This window comes from Apus apus, chromosome 4 (genome assembly GCF_020740795.1).
Source record: "Apus apus isolate bApuApu2 chromosome 4, bApuApu2.pri.cur, whole genome shotgun sequence".
Lineage (NCBI taxonomy): Eukaryota > Metazoa > Chordata > Aves > Apodiformes > Apodidae > Apus > Apus apus.
The window spans coordinates 66,481,813-66,507,207 of NC_067285.1; the positions used below are offsets into that span (position 1 = coordinate 66,481,813).

Here is a 25,395-nt window from a genome sequence, read left to right on the forward strand (position 1 = left end):
CATTTTTCAGGGAAACAATCCCTTGGTCTCAGCTGCTTCCTACAACAGTTTTTAGGCATGTATTTGACTTGGAGCTGGGAAATACATGATGAGAAACATTAGTCTCTGTGCCACAAACTGCACTTCCTGGGCAATCTCTTTGGATAAAGATGAAAAGTTCAACTTTCCAGACTTCTTAATAATTACGTGAAGCAGACTAGTGACCAATATTACTTTTCTTGGGCCAACTGCTTTCTTCAAGAGGGAACGTCCATGAGCAAGGAGAAAAATACTTAACTGGCCTCTGGAAAGATTAAAATTTCTGCAGTCTCATGCAAAAGCAACAAAGAATTCCTTCACAGTTCTGAAAAACACTCTCTATAGTTAAACAAAGCGTGAGTCAGGTACCATGGTTTGGAAACCACTGGAAACCATTCTATGAAAACAAAGCAGTGCCAGCCACCTTCTAGTCTCTGTACATGATATCCCACAATCATCTTCACTCCAGCAGTGTCCAGTTGCTTTAGCCACATGCATAAAACCTCAGTTTTGGAGAGTTCTTACCAGGTCTGATCCTTCCCCACAGTCTTGATCAGCCCCAGAACTGCAGAGAGTTTTAAAAGACTGCAACTACAAGAGCTCCCTAATTCCGCACTGAAACACTTCCACATCTAACATCACAGAAATCCAAGAATCTTTTGGGTCCTGCTCATTTCTGCCAGCTTCTGCCCATTTCTATCATTTTTTTCCTTTTCCCTCCCTACCTGACCATAGCAATCAACAGTGACCTAAAGCAGGTAACAGTATTAGACCATTCATGTCACATACTACATGATCATTTCCACATTTTTACCAAAATGGGTATCAGCAAGGTCTGACAAGATCCTCTTTAGGAAGAAAATTTAAAAACCAACAACAATTAAAAAAAAAAGAAAAAGAAAAAGAAAAAACACACACACAAAAAACCCACACGTAAAACCCACTCAGACTGACAGACAAAAAAGGAAAAATGCTGAAAATGTCAAGAGGTAACAATGATTTGGTGACTCATCACAAGGTAAGTCTTCCAGGGTGTTTAAAAAAAAAACAAAACAGAACCAAATAGCAGGAACATGGTGAGTCATAAAAAGGTTCAGATTAATTCTTAGCATCTTTTCAGAATAAAATAGTTTTGGCTGATTAGACATTTACTCTTCACTCCCCTATTCATTGTATAATGTTTGCAATTACTCCAGCTCACCCCCATACTTCCTTTTGGCCTCACCCAGTATGCAGCTATTCATGATGTCTCATCTTAACAAGGAGAAATCCCTCTAGTGCTAATGTATTGGGGGAAAAAGGGAAGGAAAAAACCCACCTCAGCCAAGAAAAATATCCATGATCAAAATTAAAGATGTAGCTTTAAAATAAAATTTAGCCATAAAATTACATCTTCAGACAGATCTATATAGTAAGCTACAACCTTCTCCACCTCTCTTTTCCAAAGAAATATAATAAAAAAAACAGGAATAGTTTCACAATGTCCTTTATTCAGATCTTGATGAAAGATGTGCTGTGTCTGCTAAATACTGGATTATGGCAGAACCATTTCAGGTCCAGCCCTGCAAGATGTTATCGTTCTTCATGAAGACTGCTAAATGGCTTAGACTCCATTATCTCTAACAGCAGATTAAGTCCTTCTCATTATACAAAGAACCTTTTCTCTCCACATCAAGAGAAATTAAAAACTTTTTAACTGTGTTTTATTCCAAAATGCATTTGTTGCTTCTAGTATAAAAGGAAACACACACATACAAGTTAGGAATCCATCCTCCCTACCAAGTTAAGTCTACCGGATGATACTACCTCATGATTACATGGAATGTAGCTCTGTCTTCTTCAACTTCCCCGCACTCCCACCCTTGCCCCCTTTGAAATGTCCAACCATAACACCGAATGGATATATTATTAATTTTAGCACTGGCATGCTACCTCCACTTACCTCTATGCAATCTGCAAAACACAATCTGTAAACAGTATTTGTTCTTTCCTGTTTGAGGCAACTACATTGTGTGTCACTAGAATACTTTAAACAGCTAAGGTAAGTAGTGAACACTTGTTTCTGTGAAAAAGAAAATATAATCAAGTGACTCATAGATGTCATTCATTAGGTTAAATATGAGTACTGGAATTCATTTGGATCTTAAAAAAATCTCAACCTCAATAGCTTTGTGAAAAGGTGGCTAAAGAAGCAATTTTCACTTACATAAGACATCTAATTATCTTCTCCCCAGTCCCTGTCAAAATATCTTCTATATAATAACTGAACCTGAATATTGGTTTTTGTCTGATTTATTATTTTTTTAAATGACAGTATTGTTTACGTGAGTTGGGCTGAAACTTGACTTCTCCCCAACTTCCATGTAAGCCCAAGTCATCCATTCACAGCACTGTGCCACCTTAGTCTAGCAGCCCTGCCATGAGGGGAACGGAACTTCAGTCAGCCCTTGCTTGCTCCAGCTCACTCAAATTACACTCAGAGCTTCCTTCTCCAGGAAAGCTCCCTTCCCAAGTGTAAGACACAAAAATCCCACAACTGCACTTTGTAATTTCAACTTCTCTCCTTTGCAGGCATCTGCAGGAGATGTAACACAAAAACTTTAGTCCCAGAATTCACCTTACTACCGCATTAATGGGGTGGTTTCTTAAGGGTTAACAAGACTTTCTGGAAAATTACTGACTTTTTAAGCCACCACATTCCTTCCAAAACTTGGAAAGGAGATAAATGGCAATTCTTTTGGCCAAGGTACTCCAAGATCACTATCGACAGCAGGCATAATTATAAATTTCAGTACTTGAGAGGCCTTGAATGGAAAATATTACACATTTTTGTACTTACAAAAACTGTTATACATTATACTTAGCACAGTATGTGTATTTTAGTGACTCCATGTGTCACTGAAACTTACAAAGCCACTCCACATGAGTGGACTACATGTAAAGGAAAAGTATTCTGTTAGTAATCAAGAAGCATTAGTTATCTCTGAAGTCACTATGCTCATTAAAACTTTGGCTTCTTAAACTCTGTAATACATTTTAAGAATGTATTCTACATTCCATCGTTTGCATAGAAGCTTAGTAGTTAAAAAGGATACTATATGGTCAATAGATTAGCTATCTTGAGTTTGGTCATTTTCCCTCCAAATGACACTGTTGTAAGTCTCCTCTGCTGAAGTTTACATTATTTCCGTAATTCATTCTCTTCTGCCAAGATGTTATCTCTTGTACAGCAGCAGTCAGAGCTTAAGCACAAACAACAGAGTAAACAAAAAAAGCAAACCCCACTGCCCCCCAACCAATTGACTCAGAAAACCTGCTTAATTACCCATTTAAAACTTTATTCTGAACAGAAAGCAACACCAAACACCAGCTTTGAAACAGACTCACCTGCTGACAAATTCTTTATGAGGGTTGTGCATCTCTCAGTCAATGTCTTACAGCCTCACAAATGTCACCATTTTTATTTTGCAAGTTTCATGCTTAGCCACACCCATGTAAAACTTTACTTCTAAAATCTTTTGGGGAGGGGAGTGTGTTTGTTTGGGATTTTTTTAAGTAATGTGTTAACTACTTGGTAAGAATTAGAAATATTAGGAAATTAAAGCTTGCCTAATCTGTGGAGAAAAATACTCGGCAGACATTATAAACTTAAAGTTGTAAGGCATTATAAGGAACATTGAAGAGCCCAAAATATGAAATAATATAAATCTGTTGTGAATTTAAGCATAGTAGAGATTGAAATAATTTCCAAATTTCATTTTAACAGACTCTGCTCAGTCTACACAGCCCACAGGAATGCTGGAAGAAAGCTAAAGCTTCAATTTGTGCTAATGTTTTACCAAGCATGCACCCAGTGCTTTTTTAGCATCATGTTCAATTAAACCTAAACTAAGAAAACAAAAAATAAGAATAATTTACTCAGTTTATAACAGCAGCAGATATCATTAAGTAAAAAAAAAATAAAAATGCAGGTTCAGTTCTGGTTCAAGTAGGCACAACTCCTCCACTGTAGTAGCTATAAGAGTCCTGTTTTGAACATCTAAGGCAAGCGAGCAATTTTGCACAAATTTTTCAGTGGGCAAATTGCTGCCCTAAGTGTTCTTGGAATATCTGCAACAACTTTTTTCCTTTCACCTCTATACCTTTATTGCCAATATTTTTGTTTTGAACTTTTGTGGGTCAGAAGCAAAGGCAACTAACTCCTGGTCATCTTACATTTTGGCAGAAGATAAGAGAGACACTCAATGATAAAAAACAACCTTAACATCTCTGCGCCCAGGATGTGCCACATCATTTTCACTGCTTCCCCCCCCACGTTTGCTATTTCTCTTTTCCTTCTTCCTCTAAGAACTACACTATCCTTCAGTTGCTCCTCATTCTTTGAAACATAGTATTCTTCCTCACAACTGTTTGCATCCTGCTCTGCCCTCTCTGGTCTCATCTCTATATCCAGATGCCTACATTCCCACTTCTCAGCACTCTCTGAAATCTGGCATCAAGCACCTCCCTTGTATTGATTAGTTGCCTCGGGGTTGGACAGAGCAAGGATATGACATCTCTAGCAGCAGTCAATGGTGTAAGGTCATGCACAAGACAGAAGAAGATTGTGCAGCAAACACAAAACAGACCCAGCAGGTTAAAAGGGCAATTCAAAACCTTTGTAAAGTTGAGGTACGGTCTCTCAAACTTCCTTGCTCATCACAGGAAGGAAAGGAAATTTTTCCAATCAGGCACTTCTTGGACAGAGGGCTGAAGGGCTGCACCAGAAGTGCCAGGAAGAAACCTCATCCTTTGGGCCTATGCCACCCCAGGTGGGAACCAAAATCTTTTCTAGATCAGAAATTGCTCCAGCTTCATGAGCAAAAGCATGTGCACATGAGCAACAGCAAAGATAAAGTGCATTTTTTTTTTTTTCTGGTGGGAATAAGGATTCAGCTGTGACTAAACTGAAGTATCAGGTGAATTTTCAGGTCTCAAACCACAAAGTAGACAAAGGCTCAGATCTGGTGCAGACCCTACCCAAGGCAGAAAAGGTGTATAGTGAGTAAAGAAAACTGACATTTTCCTGCATCACTCACCATGTATTTAGGTGAAAGTGGGTGTGCACCATGCACAAAGCTGGAGGAAAGTGCAATTAAGAGGAAAAAAAAAAAAAGAAAAAGAAAAAGAAAAAAAAACCAACCCTGTATGAGAATATACTTTCCATCTGCACACAGCACAAACCTTGATGTTGTCAGCTTGTCTGGGACAAGAGTCATGTTGATAGATACACGAAACTACGCCCATGAGACCCCAATGTAATTATTAGTTACAACTGTTTATGATAATCAAACCAACATCTCTTGTGCAAGCACCCAGGTTTTCAGCACATGGGTTACAAAGGCATGGTTTTCTTCTCACCTCCCCTCCTCTGCTGAATCATCAGATACCAGCCACAACGGGTTTGGATACCAGATTAACAGGTTCACTGATCCAATACACCCATGTAAGATAAAGCCATCCCTACAGTTTTTCAATTCCCTTATTATTTTTCAGGCTTAGCGTTTAGAGCAGAACAAGTCCACTGAAACAGATGCTATCCAGTGTCAGGCCAAAACACATCCCATCGGAAAATGTGAGACAGTGGTGGGGGTGTAAAAATCAATATACACTCAGCTCTCTGTTATTCAATCACCAGGCAAAGTTGACCTTTGCTTCTATTATTGAACTAAAAGCAGCATTAAAAGATGAAGCTCTCAGATCTATTTTACAGGGCAATGAAACTCTGAAGTGTGTTTTGCCTCAGAGTGTGCAAAGCACACCTTTCTTATTTTATTTGCTTGGAGGAAACTTCTCTTCAGGAAGTGAAACTCCAAAAGCCAAATATTATTTACCAGTTCAAAGCAAAATTACCACATAATGGAAATGGAAAATCAAGTGCAACAACCAATATTGGACTACAAAGTTATTAACAACAATACATGGGAGGAGAACACAGACACTAGTTCACAAAGAATTACAATGATTGCCTGGTAGTAGCCATCCCTAATTTAATGGGCATCATGATACTTTAATTTTTTCAGTATCTTCTACTGAAGTCTCAACAGACACCAAAGTAAGATCATATTTGACTCTGTAAGTAGTGGATAAAGGTTATCTGCTTAAGAAGCTATTTCTAGATTTAGGAAATAAAACATTAAAGCCAAACCAAGACTGCTGCAAATCCATAAAGGGAACTAGAAATCAGGAATTTAAACCTGCACTTAACCACTAAATTAGTTCTTACAAATAAAATAACACCTGAAATATCAAAGTCACTAATGAAAAACATATTGCAAGTAATACAGTTTCTTTAAAAAGCTCTAATTACCTGCTGCACACAGTAGGTAATATTACTAGAAAAACAAAAAACCTGTTTTGCTACATTATGCTGCAGCGCTTATGAAGGATCAGTGACTGACACCATGAATGCTGTGAAAGTACATTAGAAAACATGGAAATGAAAGCCAGAATTGCAAAGGCCTCCTGAAGAATAATACTCCATAAAGATCACTTAAAATTAAACAAAATATAACAAAATCCTAAGAATGTAACTTTTTTGATGGTTTGCTGTAACTCAAAGAAAAAACAAAACAAAACAACCTACATTCCCCTCTGGGGTTTATTTATAAATGGGAGGAAAATGGTTACCAAGAGAACTTCCTGAAACACAACTATAAACCTTTCCCTCAGAAAAATTAAAAAGAAGGACTCAACCAGGAAATCACACTAAGAGCAAGTTACATTGCTTGCCTATCAGTCAGCAAAATCTGAGGTATTCAATGGCTTGATTTCTGTCTTTTTCATTAAACAAGCCCAAACCAAGCCCCAAAACCAAATCTCCTTAAAAAAAAAAAAAAAAAGAAAAAAAAAAGTGTGAGAGTGTGAGAGAAGAGCATCTAAGGAAAAAAATAATATTTTCCAGAGCAAACTGCTATAGCTACTATGGGTCTTGAAAATGGTGGTGTAGCCCAAAGCAAATGGGATATAACGACTACAGAAAGGCTGATTTGGCATTGCACTGTCAGCTGAAGGTAAATGTTTTCCTGTTGTTTAGGAAGTTGGCGCTTCTACCTAATAAACAGAAGCTTTATTGTACATCACATAGATATCAACAGTCAGCAAAATTAATGCCTGTGCTTTTCAAGAGGTATTTTAGAATTTCATAACAAAGATTAGCCTTGTTCTGTTCCTGTATTTCTAAAATATGTACTTTATGTTTTGGAAATAAATTCAATGTACTACTTTCATAGCATAGATGCTTCTAAGACAGTTTAGGAAGAGTTGCACCTCTTCAAAGTGTGGATGTCTGAACATGTATTGCATGTTCTGCTTCTATCCTTCAATAGCCATGAAAAGGCTTTTCAACACCAGGAATATAAATCAACCTAGAAGACAAGCAAAACTAACTTGAGGAGTCTGCAACCTGCAGATTACTGCTAAGCAATCATCAGATTCCTAGTAATACTAGTTACCATCGCACGCAACCTAGAGATGTTTTCTGTATCAAATTTCAACTTGCAAATGATAGCTCTTTCTTACAGTCAGAACACATGAATCAACCACATGGACCATATTAAGTAAAACCCTGCTGCCTACAATGGTACTCTCTCAACTTCTATGAATTCTGAAAGACAGGAGAAAGCTTCTAGTATTGGAGAAAGTTACTTTAAATCACAAGCATTAGTTTATCATTAACTTGTTTTATACTTACTAGGCAGGAGCACTGCAAACTGGCTCCCGCTTGTGTACTGAGACATACTGGCCACCCAGCACATGCAGAGATCAAGTAAGATGCTCTAATTTCCAGGTACACCCTACTGAAGTACACCACTTCAAGTAAAATATAGTTGAAAGAACCATCACTGCTTGTTCCTCTCTTCACAGGCAGAAATCAACTGTGATGGATCTGAGCTGGATCACAGATTAGTTCTAGTTTAGTTTTCAAATAGAGTGAAAATAGGCTTCTATACATCTAAACATCAAGTCCAAAGTACTACCTTTCTAATTATCTGCTTGTGTAAAACCACCTTTGAAACTTGTATAATTTCTTGCACTGTATATTTTTGTTTCAGCAATTGAATCTTTGTTTCAAAAAAGCCTCCTATCATTGTTCAGAGTGATTTTTTCCTATAGTGGAACTATAATGGAATGCAATTATTTTCATATCTATCTTAAATGTAATATTTTAAGAATATAGTCCAGATAATAACAGGTGATAAACATTTATTATTTTGGCTTGTCCCAGTTTATCCAAAAGACATAGAGCAATCAGCTATAGGGTCAACAAAATCACTTAGATCATTAAAAAAAATAAAAATAAGCTTTACAACTCTGCCTGAAAATAAGCAAGTTTTTTTAAAAAGAACAAACTAAGAGACATAGTCAGAATTAGATTTTGCCATATTTGTCAGATGTCTGTGCTATGCAACAACTTGTACAAAGCAAAAGCACAGGAATTTCTCACTGGTTAAAGAAAAAAAAGCAAGAAGACCAGTCAAGGCCCTTTAGTTACCACTTGATTCATTGCAAACAGGTGGAAACTTCCGGAATCCAACACTTTCTGCCTTCATTTTCAGTGAGGGACTCTCCAATTATACAGGACTTGCAAACTTCCTCCCATAAGCACTCGCTACCTTTCAAGTAGTGATGCCTCAACTCATTTCCCACCCAGCTGCTTATAAGGCTCTGCTGATTATAACACCTGAGCTACCTCCCCAACTGCCTCTCAATTGACCAACTCTTAATCCATCAAGGACTTGGGACTATGAGGGTAGGAATCTTGAAAATTCATTCCAAATTGGATTTATAGGCTCCCAGCTTGAGATGCAGCGACCTGATGATCACCTCCTTATTTTCATTCAAATGAAGGTGGAGTTTTGAAATACCGTCCTAATCTGATTGCCTTCTGGTTCAGCCCACCATGATACAGTATATAGACAAAACCCCAAGAGCATAATGGTAAATTTGCTGCAATTGCTGCAACTCAAGGGTGCTATTTTGCATTTCAATGGGGACAAGCAAACTAAAAATAACCACCATACCTCCCTCCTTCCCCCTCATTATGTGGGTGTTCACATTTGTTGGAAGCCGGTACCAGGAGACTTATGTGGGGAAGAAAAGAATATTCTTTGCCTTTTGTTTTCCTGTGGTGGTATTCATGATGGGGGAAAAAGGGGAATAAGGGGAATGCAACTTAAATTAGTTTAAATTGTCTTTGAACCTAGAAATCAAAGGAAACATTTTGATGTTCAGTAAATCATTATCTACTTTGTCACCCAGCATTGTCCACTATCTATATTTACTACTGTATTTATGTTCCTACACTATATACTGTACCAACCTCAAGAAACTGAATGACCTTTACACATCCAGGTCTTTTGTAGCCCCTAAAGATCTCCAGGAAGGTTCTAAAAATGTGAGGAGGGCTCCTATTGCTTAGCTAGGCCTCGCTCTCACCCATTTTCCTGACAGATGGGTAGGTATGTTCCTGCAAGCCACTGAACTCCATTTTTATCCTGCAACCTTCTATTTTCATCTGAACAACTCTCCTTTGAACTTCCAGGCAAGTCTTCAGTTTGTCAGGTTCGCTTAGCTGCAGGATGTTTTGTGGTTCACCTAATTGCTAGTTGACACTCAGCAAAGTCCTGTATGCAACAGAAGATTTTGCATTCCAGCTGTAAGCAAAAGCTGTACCCTTTCATTTATTTAGTTTGTGGGCAAGCTTTCCAAAGGCATGGCTTAGCTAGCAAAACCTGCTCAGCTGCTAATTTAGGAGCAGAATCTTTCTACTTTGCCTCTAATTACAAAAAAATATCTTAAAAAGATGCATGTATTTACACACCCAGGCACCTTTGTATGCAAAGAAACCAGCATCTTCATTAGCTTTGAATTCTTTGGACAATGTTTTACCCAATGCTGCTTACTTCCACAACCAGACAAAACAGAAGGACTTAAGATTACTCAAGTTGCTTGTACTACAGTGTACAGCATAAAAAACTACACACAAAACCCTATCAGCTTCAGAAAAGCTCCTGTTAAGATACAAGGGCATGAGCACAGAAGGCTTCAGGTCAGTGGTCACCCTGTGCCTTGGGCACACACCAGCATCCATCGTCTCAGACATGGTCTGGGAAGTCACCAGCCCATGCTGTGAGAAGAGAAGGAATTCTTCAGTAAGACACCACCAGCAGAGTTGAGAGGGGTGACAAATGCCAGGCTCAAGACCAGCAACACCTCACCTCTGTCCTAGCTCAAACAAGGACAGCCTCCCAGTCCAGAGGTTGATATTTACACGGGTCACAAGAATTTTAAGAGCTTGTGCAGAGTTCATGGAATCTACTGCAAAGAAATGCTCACTCGGAAATGGATTCTGCAAATTTGCAATTTAAAGGCAACTGTATCAGCAGCACCTGGTTACTTTACGCCATTACATGGCAGTGCTGGTCCTGCAAGTCAGGTTACCTTTGGGCCAATAGGTCAGGCTGGCAAAACCATTTGGCAATTTTCATGCCATGAGGCGCACAATCTTGGATACCCTTCTCCCTCGAGACCAAATACCTCTATCGGCCACCACTGAGGGCCACGGACAGGACAAGCCCCAGGTCTGCACAGCATTTCTCCCTGGGCCCATTCAGCAGCCAAGAGGTACAGTGAAACCCCAGAGTGGGCAGGACAAGGGTCTGGCAGGCCCCACAGCCTCACACCAGATGCATGCATGGTCCTTCACATATCTGTAATGAAAACTTATCTGAAGACCAGTGCCAGTACCCTGTGCACATGTTCATGTCCACCCATCTTCAAGGCTGACCCCCATTATAGCCCTGCTGGCACAGCTCTCTTCCCCTTCCCCCTCCTACGCCAAATGAAAAAATGTGACTCGAGTGCTGCTTATATAGAGATTTTAGAGATCAAAAGAGGGACTACAGAACAAGTCACCAGATACTTTTAACCAACAAACTCTGGGGGCCATATTACTTTCTTCACCTTATTACTTTTCTTGCCTGGTCATGCAGGCCCTCTTCTGCAGACCAAAGCGATACGCTTTTGTTTTTAATGGAGACTCTTCCATTACCACATTTTCCTATTTCTGCGTACCTGGTTTTGGAACCTGAATGCTTCTTTGGAAACACTTTTGCATGCAATTCCACAAAAATAACAGGATAACACAAAGGACAAGAGACTCAGGAATTTTAATGCACAGGGCAAGGAAGATCTATACCCGTATCATTAAGCCAGTTAGATTAACTCCCCAAACCTCCCCTGCTTTGAGCTTATAGGCTACTGAAAAATTTGACAGCTGATTTTTTTTTTTTTCCTAAAAAAAAAAAAAAAAAGTTAAACTCAGAGGTTTAAGGCTTCAAAGTTGCTGAAATGCTGGCATTTGGCAGGGAGAAGGCCATGACCATTTAGGATCAGCAACAGATGAGAAACAGGTTCAGTGTTTCTTACTGAAGCTTTCAGTAAAGTCTGTGGTCAGTAACAAAGTTCAGCAAGAATGTTTGAAGTCTCACGGGGCTCTACTTCAACTCCACTGAGCGGAATACCTGGAATAACCACCAGCTCAATGCTTAGCGACATGGCTAAATAAGAAAAGTGAAGCTCTGTTTGGAAGGCACTATTTTGCAGCTGATTCATTCTCAGACATAGTTATTGGAAACTAATATTAATGATTGAGGGTAATAAGCTAGGACTGAGGAATAAGTTGCCTATGGTTCTGACTAACAGCTAAGCTATAAATATACAGTTTGCCCACATACTGTTAGCCATATGACCTTTACTGAGTTTTATAATTTTCCTCTCAACTCTATCAATTAAAAAGAGATAATGGTGCTTACTGCCTTAATCAGCCAACACTAAGTTTTGATATCCTTGAAAGAAGAGTTATGCAAGAATTAATATTATAGGAGAAAGAATTCAAGCAAAAAAAATGTTTTCAGGTTAAAAAAAAAAACACTCAGAAGTTGTGATGCTTTCAACCAATTTACTGCCTATGTTCAACCGGTACAGGACAACCAACTATCATCTATAACGCTAAAAAAGCAAATCGCTAAAGACCAAAACTAAAGTCAAAATGCCCATGTAAGGGAAATGAAGATGACTAGCAAACCAAAGCCGAAGAAAAATAAGACTTCCGAATGCATTCTTATCGTGGCTTTCTTAAAGCTCATCCATATAAGGTTTATGGAAACAAAATAACCACCCCAAGGAACCCATGACTCATAAACATGAAAGCATGAGTTTTAACCATCATCTAAAGTGAAGCTTGTATTTTTAATAGTTTGAAATCCTGTCTATACTTGCATTCTTCCACTTCCTTCTCCTCTTATTTTTCTTATAATAGCCTCTCCTGCCATTTTATTTATTGACTATTCTATTTTCTTACCTTTCTATGGACACAATTAAATACTAAATTTCAGTCCCCCCTGGTAGCAGTGTCTAAGACTGGCTCTTGGGATTTATGGTGCCATTCCCTGCACTGCTGGTTTTTATTTTTGTGAAATTAGTTTACAGCTAACCTACACTAGGTGAATATTGCAACACCTGAGAAGTAAAGGGCTCCAGTTTCTTAAAACCTGGTTTACATCAAGGCATCTCACTTCCCCATCTCTAAAAGAGGAAAAAGAGCATTCATATTGTCCATATACTTCATCAGTACACATTCTTCACACAGGAAAATACTCTTCCTCCTGTGCATTTCTGAAGCAAAGCAGGGCTCTCCACACAATATATGGTAATATTCTATTGTTTTCTAATAAAAGCAAGACTGGGAACAATAAAAATAGTAATAAGTCTACTGAGGTAGTCTTACTGCAGACAACCTGTTCTGAAATGGTAACTTGAAAAATTACCTTTGAAAATAGAAATAAAATGATCCATAACATTTTTTTGCTATTACTCCACCTCAAGTCATGAGAATTTCAGTTGTTCTTAAGCTAGAAGTCTAGATTTCATGTTTCCCAGATGAAAACTTTTAAAGATGAGGGAGAATGGTATGATAGAAGATTCATACTCAGGCAAGCAGATAAAATAAATGTTACAGTTTTTAACACTTGAGTTACAATCTGCAGAACACACTCTTAAGTCTCATCTGACTTTTGCCTCCAAGTCCTAACGATATGGACATTAAAAATACCCCGCAGATCTTAGCCCCTTCCCTGTGACACTTGGGCAACTCTGTGGTTTTAAGTGGTTTAGGGAAATAAAAAATTCACATCACAAATTCATCTATTACTTCGTAACATCCATATTCACTCGCAAAAATCCACAGTCATCCATTGAAGACTTGGAAGCAGAACTGTAGTAACTGGTCACTGCCAACTTAGAGCACTCAAAAACATTTCTGAAGCACTGCAATACAGCCAGAGAGGTAAACAACCTTGAGAATCCTCCTTTCACTTCCCCAGACAAGCAATCTCAATACCTTCTGTCCTAAGTGACTCAATTCCCAGGCAGAGGTGAAAGAAAAAAAGCACATTATAGCTGTACAAATCTGTTTTACGAAATACCAAGGTAAATAAGGTTTATATTATAAAAGGGGGGAAAAACCCACAACCCACAAAAAATAACAAAACAAAACAAACAAACAAGAAAAACAACCACCCAACCAAAACCAACATTCCAGGATTTTCTGTATTTTTTTATCCCTGTATGGCTCACTGACACTTTATCTAGAAGTTTCATGGGTATCATGGATCTCATGTAACTGTAGTAGAAATAGAGAATGCTTTATCTTTCTCTCTTCCAAAGAATTATTAAGGCAAGAGTCTATGGAAACAGTCCAGAAAAACAATATTTAAAATAGGTGGTGGCTCTTAGCTGTTCCGTCACTTACAGATTTATTTATGGAATCCATGCTAAGTTGCTGAACTTTAAAATACATCCAAAAATCAAGCATCTGGTTTTCATTTGTCCTCATGGGAACCAGGAAACAGCTTTAACTGAAAATAAAATATTGGGGTGCAGAAGAGCAAGATCTCAAGGAGGGAGAGATGCATACAAACAAAAACTCCCTATGCAATGCATTTGATGTTTTTAAAAAAATAATCAGGAACCTAACATTGCATGTTACAAAAAACACCACAAATTCCCTCAAAACTTTAAGCCATATCTAATACTAAGAAAAGAATAAATAACAAACCAAAATTGTATTTTAATTTCACAATTTTAAAATTATAACCTTCATAGTAAACAGCAAGACTTATTTACAGAACTAATTAATTTTAAAGACACATAGCTGAAAATACTTGACAATACACTCAAGTGTTAGTTATCTACCTCTATATATGGCTGGTAAGCACAATTTTATCCATTTGTATTTAAGCAATGTGGTCTTGCAATTGTGACAGCTGTAATTTCAGTTCCTTTCAGAGGCAGAGAACAATTCCATATTTAAAAACCCAGTATGATGTATTGCCTTACACAAGAAAAAAGGGATCTTTATTTTCCCTTCAAATATTTTGCCAACGTTAATTTGCAAGTTACGAAACATCTAAATTTTCCACAAGAGGTATGTGCATATCTGCCTCCATAAATACACTGCTTTAAACCTGTATGTAAAGTTTTTTACAGCATTGCTTTAACTATACCTTCCATCCTCCCAGGCAAGCTACTTCTTGCCCCTTATTATGTTTCTCTTTGTTTTACTTTTTCCACTTTGAACATAAAGAATAGAGAAAGTCAAGTGAAAACCTGAGCAGCAGTATAAAAGCCTATCAAGTTAAAATATGTATAATGATGAAGCTCATCATAAAGAATTTCCTCTCTTGCCTTTGCCACATAGACTCAAAAAGCTTCCTTTGTACCTTTTAAAAAGGCAGGCTGTCACTGTACCCTGGCCACCATGCAAAGTGGGGTGCTGGAGCCCATCAACCTCAGATGGGACACACTTGAGTTCATTGGCCTACTAATCTCTAGGGTGTTCCTCTGCTTCTCTACCAACTATCATTTTGATCCTCACAACAAACACACACAAAAATCCTAAAAAAACAGAGCAAGATCCTGTTTCTTTTTCAAATAAGTACTGATTATGTTGGTTAGTTCCTCCCTAGCAAACAGCACAGCCAGCCCCATCTCTGACACACCACAAGGCTGGTGGTGTACCCAGCCATTTTTCCGCATATAGCCATTATTTTTTTCATTACACTTAAGTCTGTGCCACTATATTAATTTCCATGTAGTATTCCACATGAATCTATGTCAAATTATAACTGAGAGTAAAACAGGCACCCATAGACGAGTGTATAGGACTTCCTACAGTTTATCATTAATAAAGATCACCACCAAAAATGTACCAAATTAAACTTACAAAATATATTTTCTGGTTCCTAGAACTAATCTGATCACAGAGTTCTTTTGCGTCTTTCATAAAACAGCACATGAACACAGTTAAGTGCAAAAGCCATTAGGTCAAGCCATACAGCTCTTCCTATTTTCTTGAACCTCAAAGAAATCCCACTAACCAACCAACCACTGTGCTCCTTGAAAGCAGCAGCAAACTAGGGCAGTATTAAGAATTTATATATGCTCTCACTACTAACCTCAACATTCTTGTAGTTCAAACAGGTAGTTGTCTGTGTGGAAGCAAATAAAAGCTCTGGGAAGTGTAAAAAAAACCCTGAAGATAGTCAAAAGCCATTAAAAAAAAAGTTTTAGGTTTTCCTATGGCATCAACTCATTTTGAAGGCCAACATAGTTTCACATTGACAGCATCCTTTTACCCTTGCACATGAATAATAACAGCTCGAAATATCTAATTTAGTTCAGTTTTGTTTTGAAAGCAGAGGCAAGATCAGGAGAATATTATTATGGAGATCCCTCAATATTAAAATGGCTTATCTTGCCACCCTGCTTAGTCTCAAGCCCTTCTTCCCACAGGCATCCAGCATCTGCAGTTAGCATGAGGCAGTCTGACTCTAAGAAGCACTTTCTTCCAGGCTAAGAACAACAAATAAACAACTGCAGCAAATCTAGCAATAACAGCAAGGACGTTTTTACAGGCAGAGGAGCTAGAAGAGCACCTTCTATGCCTTTGGTTTCACGGGATCCTGGCAGAACTAGAAACAGCTGAAACCACAGGACAACAGACCTGATGAGCTGCAAGACAGGACATGTGTCTCATGCCCAGATGCTGGGACCAAGGCTAGTCCTTTGATTTTTGCTAGTCTGTTCCTGACTTAGCCTTCAGCTGTCAAGTAACTGAAGCTGGTGAGTCAAATGCTACACTGGGTAAGAAGGGTGAGAACAAGGGGACACCAGGCTACCTCATAAATAATTCAATCTTCAAACCACTCATCTCTGCACCAAACCAGAAGCAGCCTCAGACAAGTTATTGCCTGACCAAGACACACCTGGTGCTCTTTTCCTCTATCTGATATTAACCTTGCCCATCAATTTATAGCCAAAGAAAGCGGATCAAACCCCTCCACTCCCAGCTGCCTGTTCAAGTGACTCAGTGGGCTCCTGCAAAGTGCATTTCTAAACGACCTGCCTGCCTTGCTGGGAGACAGAAAAGTAACACACTGGATACAATGCATGATTGCCCTGATGAGCTGATATAATACCTGTTTCATCAAGAAACTTTTAATGCCAACTTTATAAGTTTCACTTGAGAAGATGCTCTAGGCATGAACCATGCCACAAAATAACTCCTTTCCTCACAGGTTAAGCAAAGGGAATCCCTTATTAAGGGTAGCTAAACTGAAATACAGAGAGACCAACAGGAAAAACAAGAAACAAGAAGCAAAGCTAAAATGTAGCGTCTTAGAAAACAAAGCACTCACACAACCATTCAACTACATGTCACATAGGGGTGGGAACAAGCACCACTACCCTGGAGAGCCAGATGTTTTTCAGACCTACAACCACGTAATCTCTTTCATTCTTATATAAATGAACTCTGAGAGAGGTTGTCCTCTCATCAAGGGCAAGATGATTTGCCAGGAAAGCTAGTAACTGGTGAAGAGATACTGTTGTAGGCCTCAACCACCACTCATCAAGGAACTTTGCACTGCTGCAGGCAGACACAAACAGCAATCACAGAGCGTGTTTGCCATTGTTTTCTTTGATAACAAGAAAAGATGGTTTTCATTACATGATAGCTTCAGAGGTCAATCCTCCTCCAAGATGCTCCCTCACATCATGAAATAAAAATAGCAGTTTTCTAATAAAAGCCAGGATTTAGCCCTGGGAGACTTTTGAGAGCTTGAAGGAACTTTTTGCTCATGCTGCTGCTCTTCCTGCTTCAGATCCAATAACCCACTCATGAGAAACCTGCTCCCTTCTTCCAACCCCTCCTAAAATATAGTCCCAAGCCAACAGAGGTATGCCAAGATTCAATAAACTGTACATTACAGGAATGGGGAGACTGAACAAAGCTGTAACTTCTATAGTAGAGTTCTTAATTAGCAAAGGGAGGCTGCTACTTTGTGAAACAGTAGTACCTCCTTGGGAAACATCTCTCCAGGACTCAGCTGCAGTATTTTCATCCATGTAACTCAGGGGCTGACTGTTTAAATGCATCATTCATCATCAATGCATCATGTTTGCCAATAAAAGTGACAATGGAGGACTTGACCCAAAACCAAAGTGGCCCTAGTTAGTTAACTAATAGAGGGGGAGGGGAAAAAGAGCCTGGATAGGATCTTTTTTAATTAAACAAGTGTTAGCAGAATTGAAGCTCAAAAGGAAGAGGAACCAGACTTCATTTAATGTAGACCAGGTGACAGAAGGTTGGAAAAGGTCTTTGTTGACTCACATAATTAATATCTAATAAGTTTTCCAAAATGCTATAAATCAGGACACATTTCAGATTACAGCAGTGTATCTCTCAATCACGGCCACTTAACTCCATGCACTTCGCCAAACCACCTACATGTTTTTATCCTCCAAACAAATGTTATGATTATGATTAATTCTCTCTAAAAAAAAAAAAAAAAAAAAAAAAAAAGGTGCCTTACCTTTGCAGAGTCATGTTCAAATTGCCTGTACACGCCTTGATCTTGTTTTGTGCTTCTAGGTGAGTCATCCCATCCGTACTTATCCCGTCAATGGTGAGAACTACATCACCTATCCCCACATGTGCTTGGGCTGCCTTGCCACCATCGTTAAGCTGAAATAACACAAGAAGGGGAAATCAGAAACTTGGATGGTTTGTGCTTATATTCTCACAACACAGGATGACAGTATCTTATTCACAGTGCTGTTTCATAGGAAGGGGGAAAAGAGATAGAGAATCATAGAATCATCAAGGTTGGAAAAGACCTTCAAGATGATCTAGTCCAACCATCTGCCCTACAACCCCTAACCACTAAACCATCTCCCAGAACACCACAACCACCCAGTTTTTTAATGCCACCAGGGACAGTGGCTCCACCACCTCCCTGGGTAGCCTGTTCCAATGCCTCACCACTCTTTGTGAAGAAATTTTTCCTAATATCCAATATGAACCTCCCCTGGTGCAACTTGACCCCATTTCCTCTTGTCCCATCACTACTCACAAGGGAGAAGAGGCCAAGACCCACCTCACTACAACCTCCTTTCAGGTAGTTGTAAATAGCAATGAGGTCTCCCCTCAGCCTCCTCTTCTCCAGGCTGAACAGCCCCAGCTCCCCCAACCTCTCCTCATAAGACCTGCTCTCCAGGCCCCTAGTCAGCCTAGTTGCCCTTCTCCCCTGCAAGTATGTCTCTTTGAAAGCTGCTGCACACTTTCCTTCTCGTAAGCAATATTTAGAGGTTCTTGTTCTTATTTCATTTGAATGACAGGAGAAGTATTGCACAGTATTGCTTATTTTTCAAAATCAAACTTCACTTGTACTGCACTAGCTGGAAGCTGTGCACATTCACCATGAGACACAAGCAGGGACAGGCATACACAGTTTACTGGATGCTAAGTTCCAGCTTCTTCTCTCAAAATATTATTTTTTTTTCTCACAAGAGGACAGAGGAAGGCTGTAAATCAGCTTTTTCCACTTCAGATTTTACATCTAAACAATCTCTTCAAAGTTGATGTATTTGTCAGTGACTGGTCATGTGCATGGAAGGTTTCATTAATAGTGAAGCTGACTTCCCCAGCTGCAACTACTAGAAAGTCAAGAGTTCAATGTTACAGACAGACTGGCTACAGGACTTTGTTTTGCATTACTCTCAATAGGTTTATAGCCTGCAGTGACCCGCAGTACATTCAGACCAGAATAAGAGAGGCCTCTTGAGCACTGTGCCTCTTTGATTAAGGTCACTGCTGATGTTCAGCTCAACTGCCTTTGGTCCACTTGAATGAAATAGTCTTGCAACAGAAACCTTTGTAAAGTTCATGTTACTGACCCTGAATAGGCAATAAATTCATCTTTTCATCTGGTGTCACTGAATTTCAATTAGCTTCATTGCCAAGGGTAGAAATAGAAATACAGCAACACATGGTAAGATCTATGTACTGATTTATATTCCTGGTCCTCAATCTGCTAATCATCTTAAAGCTGCCTGCAAAGGTAAGTCCTAGATGGTGCAGATTCCCTCTTGTTTCCAGATGCATTTGCTAATCTTACAGCAGAGAGGTTGGAGCTGCCTGTGCCGTGCATACAAAATCTCACAACCCTCTCCTTTGCCTGCAAGCATGAGTTCCTTGAAGAAAGTGCTACATTTTAGGGTGATGCTGCAAATGGCAGAATTACTTCATCGTTATTTCCAAAAGTGGAGTTCACCTTGGGCCACAGCCACGCTCTAGTAAGCGATTTCTCAAAGGGAAGCAGAAGGAAGGCTTTAATCTCTTGTTTTTTTGACTGCCTCTGTTTCAGTTCATTCAGCAGGGATCAAGCAGTCCCTACTGTCCCAAGCAGGGACAAAGTACAGTCACTAGTCTCAACACCATTCACTCTCCAACTGGAGAAGTGAGGCTAGGTCTTGAAATCTGTCTATGGCAAAGGGGTAGAAATGTTCAAAATACTAGGCACTCAGTCTTTGCATTTCTGTACAAACAGTCACACTTGCCAGAAAACCTGTGGGAAGTGTCCCATCAGCCTCCCTGATATGGTTACAGCTTTCCTAAAATCTCAAGAGACTATACTGCATGACAGCTGTGACATGTTTATCAGACATATCTGAAGACAGATACTTTAACAGAGAAAAAATATTGCCAAATGTTGTAAGACGAAGGCAAGTGCAATACTCCAAGAACGTATAATTTGACAACATATAGACTGAAAGTAGGAAATTTCACATTCAATGGATCATGGCTGGCATTTCCCAAGATCAATCTATGTCCCACAGACATCTGCAGTAGCACTTATTAGCAGCTATGAACAACAGTCAAAAAATTAAAACAAAACCAGAAAAGTTGTTCCATTCGGTGTTAATCCTGTGCTAGTAAATACATGATTCTGGTGAAAGAGAAGGCCTCCAAAGTAGGAAGACTTGTCATCTCTCATATTCAAAATAGTGGCCAGTCCCTCAGCATTGCATAGGTCAACAGAACAATTTTACCCAGTTGAAAAAAAAAAAAAAAAAAAGGGTACTAACAAGGAAAAGTCAGCTGAGCAAGTCCCACACAAGGAAGAAAAGTAGAAGAAAAAGATAATACACTAGTTTCAGAAAAACCTGATGTGCTACATTCATCAGAATTACAACTTGTACAGTGCATCCTTTTCCAAAAGGTTTCAAAAACAAAGGGAAATTTCCTCCAAAATGTGATGTTCATACCCAATTTATGAGTTAAGAGACCAGGTTACTATAAAACAGGTTAGGGAACCCACAAGCATAAAGCTATGACCAACATAGCTATTTATAGGGAAGAGCCTCAGCCCTTTGGGCGAGGGGTGCCATAAACAGATCCCTAGACCGATACATTACAGCACGCTGACATTTATCAGCAAGATCTGGGAAAGGAAAAGGAATGTAGGGGCACTACAAGCTAAAGGTCACTGTGCTTTGTGATAGGACAGCTGAAGTGAATAAAATCTAGCTTTCTCTGAATGTAACTAATGCGCATGATGTTCATGCGTTGTAATTCATGATGTAATTCACAAACCTACGTGCATTCAGCAGTAAGGCTTCAGGGTGACTATTTTCATGGGGTGCAGGGGGAAGCCTTAGCATCCAAAGAAGTCTAAAATGAGTCAATAAAAATAACAACAAAAAGCAAAACAAACAAATCACATTTTTGTTTGATTCTGGCAGCCAACACACAACAACCCACAACTAATCATCTGACTTTCAAGAGCTCACTCTTAAGTTGTTGCCTGCTGGGGATGGAACAAGCACACATGGGATACAGTTGTAAAATTATTTCAGCCAAACCCCAGGCTGAAAATGCCTGAAAAATATGGCTGGAAAATGCATCCTGGAGATGAGGAAAACAACAGGGAGGTGCTGAGAAGCCTGGTGAGCCCCTGGTGATGTCTCCAAGACCTGCCAAGCAGGCAGGGAATTGAGTCTGCCTTATATCGGGGAGACTGTCACAGACACACTTGAACGAACAAATTACTGGACAAGAGTATGAAGAACTGCATGTGCAGAGGGATGCCAGAGCAGTAATCTCCTTATCTATATACAGCAAATAAGACTTCCAACACCTGCTGATTTTGGATAAGAGATATGACTGAGCAAAAGAGGTGAGGTTGGTACTTCTAGGAAACCTCAGCTGGAGCATGTGTCTTCCCTGAGAGTACGAGCCAGCATCCTTGGCTTGTGAAGCTCCTATAACAAAGTGGGACTGGAGTTCCGAGAGCAGAGTTTTACCACAAATGTGAGAGGAATATAATCACAAGAATTCATATACAAAAATAAACAAATATCTATGCTGACCACAGCAGAAGGAATAAGAACACTTGAAATAACTAAGGATCTTTTCCATACTGCAGACATATTTATATCCCAAGAGCCTCAGTTCTGACAATCCTTAGACACTGTAACTGTGCACTACCATTACAAACAATAAAATCATATAAATACTTGGGCTTATGTATATGTAAAACTGTGTACATATTTGAACCAAAACTGAAAGAAAGGTTCTCCATATTCATTATTGCAATGGAAACTAACTCCACTTATGTCATTTTTCTACCTAGACTTTGAAAAATCCACCAGATGCAGAAGATATAAAAAGGTATAAGTGCTATTGTATAGGAAGCTTTGAAATTATATTTATAAACGATTACTACTTTTGTACCCCTTCTTTTGTCCTGTATAAGTGATTTTGTTCTTAAACTGCAAATTACTCCTTAGTTTAGTAAAATGATCTTCCATCAGTCACCAGTGAACTACAACATTACCTATGCTTAAATACCAAAAGACTAGTAAACTGATGGACAAAAGCAAAAGAACACCTAATGCCTAATTCCTAGGAGGAAAAAAGCATATCCTTAAAACATACCTTTATTAAACACAAACAAATCAATGCAACAAGATGCATGCATTGCAATAGAAGAGCATAGCACTAAAATTATATAACTGGCTACCTATGAATCAAACTAACCTCTAAACACTGCAAACATTCTTCAAATCCTTGATGGATCTGTTCTAATTCTGTACTTACAGAATGAGGCAAGTTTTTAAAATCAACTATGAATCACAGCTACAGAAGGGGACTTTTTTTTTATGCTACAGAGCAGACTTTAAAGCTACAAAGTTTCCAAAGCAGAAATGTCTGGTCTTAAGTCAGTTCCATGTCTCTCTACTCTGGGAAGCTCATTTAGAGCTTCCCCCCTCAAACAGAGGGGGAGGCAAGCAAGGGAGACATTCCATGATCAGGCACCTGCTGAGGCCAATCACTCCCACAGCCCCCAGCAGAAAACCTCTCTTCAGCACCTCAGCAGCAATCAGCTTCATGGCCAAAAGCCAGCAGCCTATGTCACACAGAGATGCTCAGGATACTTTCTAATAAACCTAAATAAAATCATCCATTTAATTTCAGGGTTTTTGTCAAAAAATAATAATAAAAAAATTGTTCTTGTTGTATTAAACATCACTATTCCAAAAATGCACATATTGTTCTAAAATACATTCCCAAGGAAGATAAAACAAAACCAAACCAGTTCTTGGATCCATAAACAACTTCAAAAGCAACAGTATAAATACTAACCTCAGTGTAGTTTCATGCCCCAGGTTTTTAAAAGAAACCAGCCCAATACACACTGGCATGCAACTGTTTTCTTGACCTAGATTTTAGACAGCCTCTTGTTTTGTTTTTCAGTAACCAACATTTAAAAAATAGCAATAAAAACAAGCTTTTACTTTTACTCTCAAGATTTATTGAGATATTTTAAAAGATACTTTCCAAGAAAGTTGTGTGTGTGCACATACATGTGCATCTATCTCTGAATCAGTGCAATTTGTAGCTTAATTCCTTTCTAAATGACATATAACAATCAGTTTTTCCTCACATGGCTAAGAAGAAAACCTGACAAACATCTTTTTTTTGAACCACAGTTATTTAGCTTTTATACAGTCATTCAAACCACAGGGCCTTTAGGTCCCTGGATACAATACACTTTCTGCTAATATTTACACTCATTACCTGTTACTGCCTTGTTTATCTGTAGCCTCATTTCACCTGACCAAAGTACTGCCTTACACCAACACCCAGTAATTCAACAGCACACTCTCAAACATGCATAGAGCTCAAAGTACACTGGAAAATAAGCACCCCTTTGGTGAACCGCTGCAAGTGTGGAGAAGCAGCCTCTTCTTTTTTGGAGAACACAGCCTTGCCCCAAGGCATGAAGAGTGGGCCACACTTACGCTCTGTAGCTGCACAGGTTCCCTCACAGGAACTGTGCACACTCGACCCAGCACCTGACATGTGGCCCCAGCACAATGCAACCACAGAGGTGGCAGCACAGTGTACCCTGCTCTCACATCTGAGCACCACAAGTGCAAACAGGGTATCAATGTTCCCCAGTGCGTCACACCTAACGGGGTGGCTCATCAAAGCCTTTACTCACCTCTTTCCCTGCCAGGAAGGAAGAAAAAACCCAACTTACACTCTGGATTCCCAACAGGCTTGGGATACTTGGCATCTACTTTACCACTTCTGCACAGGAAAAAAAAAAAACCAACAAAAAAACAACCAAACAAAAAAACACCATGGAAGCACCTGCTCTTTGTGGCAAGTAAGCTTCCTCTGCACTCAATGGAAACTGAGAGCTGTATCATATTCCTCACAGCCTTTACTACAGCAGTATTATTCACATAGCCAACAGATTATCCAGCAAGCCTCTACACTTGCTTTCAAATCAAGAGCATACATGCAGATTTTAAAGTCCATATTGAATTTATACATCTGAGTTATGAGAAGCCTAATGCAGGGCTTGCAGTGAAAACTTCTGACACAACAAGCTATAAAAGGTGTTATGAGGTAGTCCTACAAATAAACCAGAGGTTTTCCCCAAAACCAAGCAGGGATCAAAAACCTCTTTTGATTAACAGAATATTTTGCTATGTATTACCAACAGAAAAACCCACCCTCACCTCACTCCACATGGCATACTCCTGCAAGCTTCTGCAAGTTTTCATTTCCTTCCTTTTTCTCCATGCAGCTTTAAAGGTGTTTCCAAATGGATTTATAAAGCTGTAACCTAAGGCGTGCACACCAATAATAATTAAAAATAATATGTAAGGAAATCAAGGTATAAGGCCAAGTACCAACCCACCATACTTCTTGGTTTGGCTGTGAACCCAACAGCAGATCCCACCCAACCTTGGCCAGAGGGCTATGTATGCCCCCCAGCCTGTCCTCCCAAGCCCTTCAGCTTTACTTCATTCCCTTCCGTCCAGGCGCAGCAGATCCCTTGCTGAAGTGCAGCAGGGGCTTGGCTGCAGCAGCCCCAAAACAGCCCTTCAACTCTTCACAGCCCACAGGAAACACATGGGGAGAGCCCGAAGGCATTCAGCCATTTTGCCAGCTAAGAACCCAAGAAACCATCTCTTGTGTTTCATTCTTGGTTCTGCTGTTTATCCTCAGCAGTAAACATGACAACACATATTTTTATGTGATTGTGCTGTGCGTCCTTGTAGTCCCCACATACAGAAACTATGTCAAACAAAACCTAACACAAAGCTTGGGTTTTGTCTCCACACGAACATGGCTGAGCATGTCTGTGGGGTCCACAGGTTCTAGGAAAGAGACACAAATAATCAACCTTCACTCTTCCCTTAACATGTTGTTCTTACTACATTTCAGCCCTTGAATACTTATCTAATGTCCTCCACAGAGAAAAATTTTACCTTGCTTCTGTACTTTAAATAAGCTGTTACATACACACACACAGACATCACTTGCTCTATCCATCCTTGCATGCACCAAACACAGAGCTACACACCTAGAGAGGAGCACAAGAGGACATCAGCTGCTAAAAACAGAAGAAGCAG

At 39.3% G+C, this 25,395-nt stretch overlaps 1 protein-coding gene across 14 annotated transcripts in view; it reads right to left on the reverse strand.

Moving 5' to 3' along the window:
* The window catches only part of PDLIM5 (PDZ and LIM domain 5), a 128,395-nt gene that overhangs the window by 69,489 nt on the left and 33,511 nt on the right, over nt 1–25,395 (reverse strand). For all 14 annotated transcript variants that reach the window (XM_051617129.1, XM_051617128.1, XM_051617127.1 and 11 more), the window contains exon 3: nt 17,994–18,145. In XM_051617129.1, the coding sequence (XP_051473089.1) occupies nt 17,994–18,145 (152 nt within the window). The remainder of the gene's footprint in view (nt 1–17,993; nt 18,146–25,395) is intronic.